At 35.4% G+C, this 10994-nt stretch overlaps 1 protein-coding gene across 1 annotated transcript; it reads right to left on the reverse strand.

Moving 5' to 3' along the window:
- Positions 1 to 8458: 8458 nt before the first annotated feature.
- On the reverse strand, positions 8459 to 9918 carry LOC108217089 (delta(12) fatty acid desaturase FAD2-like). Its single transcript, XM_017389940.2, has one exon. The coding sequence runs from the start codon at positions 9881 to 9883 to the stop codon at positions 8663 to 8665; it is 1221 nt and encodes a 406-aa protein (XP_017245429.2). The 5' UTR covers positions 9884 to 9918; the 3' UTR covers positions 8459 to 8662.
- Positions 9919 to 10994: the final 1076 nt, after the last annotated feature.

A 10994-nucleotide genomic window follows, 5' to 3' on the forward strand; every position in this document is an offset into this window, starting at 1 on the left:
GAATTAAATATGTGTGAAGCTTAATTGTTCCCGATGACGTTTTATTTAACAAATATATACAGAGGAAAAAAATGTCAAATAAATGACCACGTTAAGTTGTCTAGTAATAGTTATATTATGGGTCAAAACTTAATTAATTTGAATAATTTAGCCGTGAGTAGTGTTGGAGGGTGTTTGTTATTTGGAAGTCCATTTCAAATTCAGAATTCGATATAATGACATGTTTGTTCTTGAATATATTAAAAAATTAGATTATATTTAAAAGCTCAGACATTCTATATTAATCTAAACTTGAAATTTTGAAATGTAGAACTCAAATTTTCACATGTGAAATCGAAGGTTTGAAATGTAAATATTTCTGGACACCAAATACACTCCAGTGTAATTGATCCATCTTAGTTTGACTCTTTTCTTTGATGTCCTTTTTAATGTAGAATGGAAGAATAAGGATTCATATCTGCAATTTTTAGTAACCCTACATATGCAATTATAAGTACAACTTTGAAAAAAATAATTGAAAATTATATTTAATACAAAATAAGTTGCAAATTGTTGCAAATGGTGAAAAATGAGTGCCCCTACAAGACCAGCCTTAATATCACGAAAGAAACTACAAAATCAACTAAAACCAATCAAACTCCTTCACTACTAACACATCAACAAGCCACATCCAACCACCAAAACTCTCCCTCATCAACACCCGTTGCATCCACTTCTCCACTTCCATCTGCTACGACATCTCCACCATCTTAATCAATTCAGGGGCGTCGTCGTCTCCGCCGATACCAATCAATCCTCCTCTACCAGTAACACCTTCCTTTCCATCATCACCGCCGCCCGCCGCACCCGGCTCAACTCCGACCATCATGTCTCCTCAGTGATATCCCGATCTCAGTCGTCTCTCTGCTCCACCGTGATAGGGGCAGTGACATCAAAAAAAATTATTGTTATACTTTAAGATAGGAATAAAAAATCGTATTATTGAAAGAATAATAAACTGAGCAGGCATAAATATTGAAAGAGAAACAATGAAGATGTATTTTTACAAATAAAATAGAGAGACCACGTACACAATTTTCCTAAAAATTACTCATAAGACATAAATTATCAATAAATCATTTTTATTTTCATTATTATATTTTTAGTAACTCGTAATCATTAATATGTAAAAATTATCTAAACAGATATTTTAAACTCTCAGCTTATCATATAACTCATGTTAAATCATAAGTCATTTTAAGTTATAAGCTCAGTCAAATGGGCTCTAAGTAACCATAAAATTGAAAAAATATTCTTTTTTTTATTTTATTAATTATTATGCGTCCGGAATAAAGGAGTTAACGCAATAACTTAAACAATATGCAACATAGACCATATGATTTACGTCGATTTTTTTAGCAACATCCACACCGATAGAAAATTTATATTAATCACCAATCGACGTTAATGACAGTTATATGTGTCGTTTAATTCATGTCTTACGGTCTATAACCAACGCAGCTATAATAAAAGTAACAACGATGACCCATATCTTTAGTAACACTGCCAATATTCACTACAAGGAAAAAGGGTAATTTCGACCGTTTTTTTCGACCGAAACCTTTTATTATAGCTGCGTTGGTTGTAAAATAAGTGGTCGAAATTAATTAATTCGACCGTATATGATCGAAAATAAAACCGGTCGAAAATAGCCGGTCGAAAAAAAGTTGTTTTCGACGCGTGCATTCGACCGGTCCCTCCATTTTATTCTCGTCATGGTTTTGGTCGAAAATAACCTCCGGTTGAAAATATTTCGTGGGCGGGAAAATTGCCGCACTTTTGAATTTGAATTTTTTTAGTACGTGTCGCCCGTTTTCGGTCGAAATATAATTTCGACCGAATTTGGTCGAAAATATAAATGCGACTGTATCTGGTCGAAGGTATGAATTCGACCATATCTGGTCGAAATCATAAATTCGACCGCTGTTGGTCGAAAATATAAATGCGACCGTATCTAGTCGAAGGTGTAAATTCGACCAAATATGGTCGCAATTACAAATTTGACCGAATTTGGTCGAAAGTATAAATTCGACCAGATACGATCGAATATATGCGCATAAAAATAATACCACACCCCCTTTCCTTTCCAGTAGCCGTTGTCCAACTTAGCTTTCCTCCATTCCCTCTCTCTTTTTGCACCCCAAGTTCATGAATTTCATATGAAATCATCATAAATCATCAAGTAAGTAATCTTTTTTAGTCACTTAATATCTATATATGTACTTATCTTTGTCAATTATTGTAATTGTAGAATTTTTTTTCATATATTTATGACTTTTCATGTTTCTATAGTTATGATATATTTGCACATTTTAATTAGGGTATTTTTGTTGAAATGCTTTAAAATAAATTCAATGTATGTATTTCTTGTAGATGGCATCTGATCGTAGTTGGATTAGTCGTAGTCGATATAACGAGTCAAGATATTTAACGAACGAATACAAAAATGGTGTTGAAGATTTCATTAAATTTGCTTGTGAGAATATTCGTGAAAGAAATGGTGGGGTTATTAGGTGTCCGTGTGGACATTGTAAAAATAAGCACTACAAGACTCCTATTGTCGTTAAACTTGATTTGTATCGGTATGGTATGATGCAATGGTATACCATATGGACTGCACATGGGGAGGAAATGCCGGCAGAAAATATCGGGACGAGTAGTAGAAATGTTGGTGATGGGGATGATGATATGTATTATGACGCCGATGATATGTTAAGAGATTTTGGGGAGGCAAATAAGTAGTGTGAGTATGTGGAGGATGAACCGAATCCAGACGCCAAAGAATTTTATAAGATGCTGCATAGTGCTTCGGAACCGATTTATCCAAATAATGTCAACTATACAACCTTTGAGTTTGTGAACGAGTTACTTCATTTCAAGAACAAGCATAATTGTAGTAACAATGGCTTTGATGAGTTGTTTAAGCTCATTGGATCAGTCTTGCCTGACAATCATAAACTGCCCCAAACCTACTATGCTGTGAAAAATATGCTTAAAGGATTGAATTTGGGATATGAAAAGATTGATGCTTGTGAGAATGACTGTATGTTATTTTACAAGGAAAATAGCGAGAAGATGCGTTGTGACATATGCAATGAAAGTCGATACAAAGAACCAAAAGATCTTAACAAAAAAAAGATCCCACGGAAAGTCTTGCACTATTTTCCTTTTACCTCGAGACTGCAACGTTTGTTCATGGCTGGGAAGACTGCAAAATGTATGAGATGGCATCATAACAGAAATGTGGTTGAAGGTGAATTAAGTCACCCGGCAGATGGAGATGAGTGGAAACAATTTGACTGCAGGTTTCCAAAATTTTCAAAAGAGATTCGAAATGTGAGACTCGGACTTTCTTCTGATGGATTTGATCCCTTTCGTGATGCACATGCGAGAGATTATACAGTATGGCCTATGGTGGTTGTTGTTTACAACCTTCCCCCATCTATGTGCACGAAAGCTCCGTACATGTTTATGCCTCTTCTTATTCCCGGGCCTAAGGATCCAACGAAAGACTTGCTTGTTTATCTTAGACCATTGATTGATAAATTGAGAGATTTATGGCAGAATGGGGTGGAAACCTATGATAGGTTCTCACGTTCCAACTTTTTGATGAGAGCAGCATTGATGTGGACAATTAGCGACTTTCCTGCACTTGCCATGCTTAGCGGGTGGTCGACTAAGGGGAAGTTGTCATGTCCAGTTTGCATGGGAGAGGTAAAGGCCAAACAACTCAAGTATGGTGGCAAAGTTACCTTTTATGGCACTTCTAGATATTTTTTAGAACCGGATGATCCATTAAGAAGAAGTACGAGATTTGGAAGTGTTGAGACACGATCATGCACATGTCGTCATTCAGGAATAATTGCAAAGACCATGTGTGAGCATAAACAATTCCCCCCTCCAGGAAAGTCATCTAAGAAGAAAGCAAAAGATTATGGTGTGACACATAATTGGATCCACTTTTCCCCATTTTTTGAGCTTCCGTATTGGGAGACCCTTAGTCTTCGTCATAACATCGATATCATGCACACGGAGAAAAATGTTTTTGACAACATATTCTACATGATTCTTGATGATAAGCAAAAGTCAAAAGATAGTAGGTCAGATTCAATTGTCGAAGTTGCCAATACAGTTGGAAAATGCAGTAGAACTTGTTTCTTAGTGTGTAAGTTGTGGTCAGATTCAATTGTCGAAGTTGAAAACCAGTCAACTATTTTTATATCAACTTTTGTTTTAATAGAAGTATTTACCACCGTATTTAAAAGTTTAACCAAAGTGACTTTTAAATTTTCAGATGTGCTATTACTTTTAAGTTTAATAGATTGACTAGAATTTTTATATGGATACGATGATATGTTCTGTTACGTCTGACCCATGTGTCAAATCTGAACAAGTATTAGCATATACCTGATATATATCTGGTCTTAGCCATTGTTATAAGTTTTAATTTCTTATCAATGTCGATTGCAACTACCTTTTACTGGTCAATACATATAGGGTGATTATGGAACTTGATTCAAGGTATATGATTGTCCTATGTAGATTCGGCTAAACCAGGGGCTGGTAAGGGACGGAGTGGCACAATCAATGGAGAGGGAGAGCGTGGTGATGGGCACTCCATCACTAAACGGAGTAAAAGAAAGAATGACAAGGACAGATAAGAAGAAGTTCCACACATGGAAGAAGATTTCAGTGATGGAGAAAGCTTTCTTGAAGGTTTCGAGGCGGGAGAAACTAGCAACAAAATAAAATTCGAGAGGAAGGCACGGGATACTAACCAAGGTGACTATGCGACTAAACCGGATCCAAATGCAAAGCAGATCTTACATTTTAATGCCAAAAGAACAGGGTACATTTTACTCATTTTTTTAGTTGTCTTGTTCTACAATTACATTTGCATTTCTGTAGAAGTGTATAAGTTGTTTTATCCTGTTGTGTTGGTGGGAATTTAATTCTTGTTTTATGCAGCATACTTGATAAGGAGAATAAGAACACTTTGGGCTACATTGCTAAAGAGCTATGGAATGAGAAAACTGTTTTTGACAAGGGAGCCAAGCGTGAACGTTTTTACAACAATTGCATCAAAATTTTGAAAGTAAGATTTACTTCTATTTTTTCAATTTTTTCCATCGATGTAAAACTTTAATATGTCTGTGTGCTAATTATGTGCGAGAAGATACACCTTTGAATTTTATTTTTTATTTTGATATACTAAACTATGTCCACGATAATCACTAAATTTAATAGCTATGTAAGTTACATCTGGCCACCATTGCTTTTTGTTGCTTTATGTTAACTTAGACATATTTTATGATTTTGCCTACAGACTTATTACACATATCAAGATGGATATACAACCGAGGAGGGGGACAGTATTTGTCGAAAGCATCTACACAGAAATTTCAAGTCGGCTCTTAATAAAATAAAGACCCGACGTGATACAAAGATGTCCGCTCTTAAGGATGCTGGATACAATAATAATAAAATACCTTGGGACTTGTGCAAGCCTCATTATTTCTCTTCTGAGGTATGGCAATCTCTTTTGAAATATTAGAATTTGGCCGACACCAAGAAAAGGTCAAAATATGCAAAGGAAGCACGGAAAAAGCTACAATGTCACTCGCGCACAGGGGCAATGTCGTATGATGTGAGACGCGAGGTATACTACTATTTTTCTATTAGTTTCCATGTTCTTTTTATTTGTATCACCTGTCAAGTAAATTGGTGCACTAATTTTAAATTTTTTTATATTTGCTCGGAAGAAAATTGATAAAGAAAGAGAGGCGAAAGGCTTGCCACCACTAACACATTTAGAGTTTGTGGATTATGTATATAATCCTAATGAACCAGCGGTGAAAGAACTGAAGGTTTGTTTTACTAGTGTTGTGCAGTGCGCACTTTATATTCTGTATCATTTGTAGATGATTGGCAATTATGCAAATGAATCTTACTGTTGAATTCTTGCTTGTTATATTGTAGGAGAAAATGATTGAGGTTGAGTCTTCTATGCCTCCATTGCCTGAAGATGGTGAAAGAGTTTCTACAGAAATTAAGCAAAAGCGAGATCTGTTGGTGTTGCTAAAGGGTAAACCTCCTAGGAAAGGGAAACTGAGTCTTTTTCCCGGAGTTATATCGGACTCACTACATCCGGGCAGCTAGGGGATTAATTCCCAAAATTCTCATTGATAATGACAAGGTCATTATAAAGGTATGTGCCCCCAGCTTAGCGACAATAAACCTAGCTTTCCATATTTTTGTCTTTCTTTCTGCACTTAGTATTTCTTTTTCAATATGCAAATAATTCTTCATGCTTGTGCATTGACATTTTTATTAATTAACTGTATCTTTTAATATCCGTACAACATATATCATTTCATCATGTGAACTTGAGTACATTAGTAAATATAATAAATATAATATTAAGTTTCTTGCTCTATTGTCCAACTTGTTCACCTACTGTTCGTGCCTCATCTTACATAATAAATATGAGATTAACTACTCTGCTTACGCATTGATGGTGTGAAACAGTGTGTGTGTGTGTGTGTGTGTGTGTGTGTGTGTGTGTGTGTGTTTGTTTGTGAGATGAATCTAGTTTATTGAATTCACATTATGAAGATAATATGTTTGAATCTGGATTGTTTTGGGTTGTGTGATTAGATGTGGATCATAATTTCATTTTGAAATGTCAATGTTGAAATGCTGGTTTGTTTGTTTTTCTGTGTCGGTGGATTTAGTTGTTTTGTGTTTTTCGTGATCACGGCATCTCTTGGTCATGTGGCTTTGTTTGGAGTTTCTTTATGTTGCTATGGATCTGAATCTGTTAAGTTCTACTATTTACTTTTGATCTGATTGTGTTTCCATTGGTTTGATTTGATCGATATTCCAGTTGTAGTATGGGCAACGCTTCTCCTTTACTAGTTGATTAGTTCAATCTTCTTTTAATGTGCTCTATGATTGCAAGTTATTCCTATGATTTTAGTTCTTGGTTTAGTCAAGTGGCATAGAAGAAGATTGATTTTAATGCTTCAGTTCTCATCTTAATTAAGTGGAATAGTACTGGAATCTTAACTCCATCGCTCTCATTGATAATGAGTTGGATCAAAAGTATTAAATGGTGATTGGTAACTGCCTGTCTGTAATATCTATGTTTTAATTTGAACATATATCCTACCGGCCTTTTGGTAGCATTGTAAGTTCTCAGTTTTTTGTTTCAGTTGGCACACTTCTGTATCTGAAGTTTTCATAACGTTTGCTACTTACTAAAAGATCATTTCTTTTCAAGACTCTTGCCAACATAATATCATTATATCATAAGATCCAGAAACCTTTAAACATTCACAAATGGTCAACGTTAATGTTAGCCATGAGATTAGTTCAATCTTCTTTTAATGTGCTCCATTTTTTATTTGTCTATTTATTTTGTGTTTTAACTACTATTGGCTTATTTTTTTTAACTAATCAGTTTTAACCTGTATCTATGTTTTAACTAATTTATGTTCTTTTAACAGTCTAGTCAGCTAGAGCCGGCGGGGAAGGAGAAGGAGCCTAGTCAGCTAGAGCCAGTAGCGAAGGGGAAGGAGATTTCAATGGTAGAGGTTACTGGGTTCGAAGACGAAGGGGAGTTTGATGTTAATGCTTATTTATACCCTTTATCTTAGTATAGGCAGCTGTGAATGAGGTAGTTTCCTGGAATTTGACAAATATTTAACTTATGTTTTGGTTGATGCCAGTGATGGAAATATCACTTATATATATTTTGTCGATAACAAGTAACATATAACTTGTATTTTGGATTATGGATTGCAATGGCAGTGTGCCTCTTAAGCCTTTATTTTATGTCAGGGGGGTTTGGATGTAGAATTTGTTTTAAAATTATTGTTTGTTGGATATTTCAATTCTTGGATTTGTACAGGTAGGAAGAGGTATGCACAAACTGAATTATTTTTATAATTGCATAATAAATTCGACCGGAAAAAATGAAGTTTGGAAATAATTTTCAGCAAATTGCATAATAAATACGACTGGAAAAATTAAATGGTCAAATAATTTCGACCACAAAATTGCGGCAAGAAATTGGCGGGAGTTTTAAAAAGCGGTCGAAATTATTAATTCGACCGCAATTTCAAATTTTGAGCGGCATTCCAAATTTTCAAAATTTTCAAAGTCAAATTGTCGTGGGGAATTGTTCGACCGTATTTGGTCGAAATTAGCCGGTCGAAATCCGAATTTCGACTACGTTATCTTTGACCGGTTTTTTCGGTCGAAAATAGTTATTTTAGACTGTTTATGGTCGAAAATAACTATTTTCGACCGTATTCTGGCGGTCGAAATAAGCCGCTTTTCTTGTAGTGATTATGTCGAAAAATTAGATGGTGACCTAATAGCTGAATTTGTACTCTAATGCAATTTACTGTTATATCTATGTAAAGAAAATTTTTATAAATCAAAGTGGAGTATAATTCTACATGTTATTACATCAACCAATAATAATTAAATAATTATAGTACAACTTTATTAACAATCATACTACAACGCAAGTAAAATGAATGCTTTTGAATAGAAAAAGCAACTTATAAGCTCTGGGGCTGATTCTCCATACTGGGGAGAGGCCAACTCTCGCAACTCAGAACTTGTTGTTATACCAATAAACCCCTTTGTTTTGCTCATCTTCCTCGACGTAGACACAATCTTTTAGAGTACTCCACAGTGATTTATAGAATGGGGTGTAATCATACTGATAGTACTCCCCCAATATAGGCTTAAATGCTTTGGTGGCTTCCACTGCATGGTAATGTGGCATTTTCGGAAAGAGATGATGTGCTACATGTGTATTCGGCTGCTGATGAAACACCGTGTTGAGAAATCCAAAATCACGATCAATTGTTGCCATGGATCCCTTTAACCACTCCCACTCTGTGGAATTGTAGTAAGGCACAAGAGGGTTTGTGTGTTGAAGTACAGCCACTATGATCAGCATTGCATTTTGGAATAGGTAGGGTCCTACGTAAATAAAACCAATCCAAGCGAAGCCTTTCAACAGAGCAAGTTTGTATACTACATATATCACGGCCAAGCATCCAGCATCCGAAAGCAAGACTTGAGCACGTTGCTTTCGTGAGAACATTGGACTATACGGATCAAAATGAGAGGCGAATCGGTCATAGGTACGGCCACGGAAGTTGACAAGCAAGTACAGAGGCACCGCAACAATTAGAACCAGGATAATAACAAAAAATCTTGCGACAGGATTGTTGAGGTATTTAAAAATAAACGAGACTTGATTCTTGAGCAGAGGGACGTCGAATTCTTCCTCTTCGAGGGATCCGGTTCTCAAGTGGTGACGATGGTGACTAAACTTGAATGAAAAATAAGGAAACAGGACGAGCGAGTGTGTGAGGAATCCGACTGTGTCGTCGAGCCATTTGTAGTCACTGAAAGCCCCGTGCCCACATTCGTGACCTATGACCCAAAATCGAGCAAGTATGCATCCTTGAAGCAATGAATATATAATCCAACAAGTAAGAAAATATAATTTGGATGACATGACTACTTCGGAGGTTAAGATATAGGTTGCGGAAATGTAGTAAAGAGAGAAAGAAATGAAGACATCCAAGGCAAGGTATGACAAAGAGCGAATAGCGGAACGCTGAAAACAATGTGGTGGAACTGCTTTCTTGACATCGCTTAGAGTGAATGGAGGTTTTGTGTGGGGAGATCTTGAGCTTCTTTTCACGCTGGAATCCGATTTTCGGTCCATGTCTCGTAACAAATGATAGAAAGAGCCGAATAGTAGGTTCTTGAGTAGAAAGAATTGTGAGAGAATATGATGAAGTTGCAAATGCATAGGAAAGCGGAATGTATATATAGGCACTGGATGGTCACCAACTCCATGAATCAAGTAGCAGGAATGTAAAGAAGCAAGTACGTAAAAACATAGTGTTGTTTTCTTAAAACATGACTTCTCATGTTTTAGTACCTGCTTGGGTTGCTGAGTATCATTATCTTAATCATTTGTATAAAATGGACCCAAATTATGTAAGACCTTCTAGTTTCTTACAGCCAAACGGTATGTTTAAAGTTTACGTAAACATTAAAATAATTATTGACGTATAATTTATTTTTCCCACACACAATTTATGTGCTTATCACATGTATATTTGCTGAAAGTCCATATGTATAACTGAACCAGGGTTTAACATATGTCACATTTTAATAATATACATGTGATAAGTTGGAAAAACTATCATAAGTTGTCACCAGTGTAAAATTTTGTTCATACTTTTTTTAGTTTTGACTATTGATTGACGTTAGGGATGGACATTCATCCCGCCCTGCTCGACCCCGACCCGTTCCTCGATCCGAACGGATCGAGGATTCGGGGAATTTTTCAGAGACGGGGCGGCGATCGGGAAAGTTTTATAAAAAATTCGGGGTTCGGGTCGGGGTCAGGGATTCTTGTCTCCCCGACCCCGACTGTATATATATATAAATAATAATATGTTTATATATATTATACTAAATAAATTATTTTAAATATATTCCTTTTATACTATTATTACAATTAAAAAATATTCTTTATTTCTGTTGGTCGATTATAATTATATTGTAATATAATATATTTTAAAATTATCTTTAATTTATATTATAAATCAATTTCAATATAATTTGATGTTGAAAATATGAGATAATATCATTTTATTAGTATATTATGAGTTAGTATTTTCATTTTTTATTAAAAAGTATATTTTATATATATTATAAAATCATTATCTTTTTATTAAAAAATGGAATTCCCCGATCCCGGGGATCCCCGTTCGGGGCGGGGATCGGGGAGGAAAAGTATCCCGTTCAGAGTTCGGAGATGGGTTTTGAATTCAGGGATCGGGGCGGGGATGACACAATTAAACACCAAAAAAATATTCAGAAAATGCCTTACTTGATTATTTAGAAAGATG

This window comes from Daucus carota, chromosome 4 (genome assembly GCF_001625215.2).
Source record: "Daucus carota subsp. sativus chromosome 4, DH1 v3.0, whole genome shotgun sequence".
In the NCBI taxonomy this organism is placed as follows: domain Eukaryota; kingdom Viridiplantae; phylum Streptophyta; class Magnoliopsida; order Apiales; family Apiaceae; genus Daucus; species Daucus carota.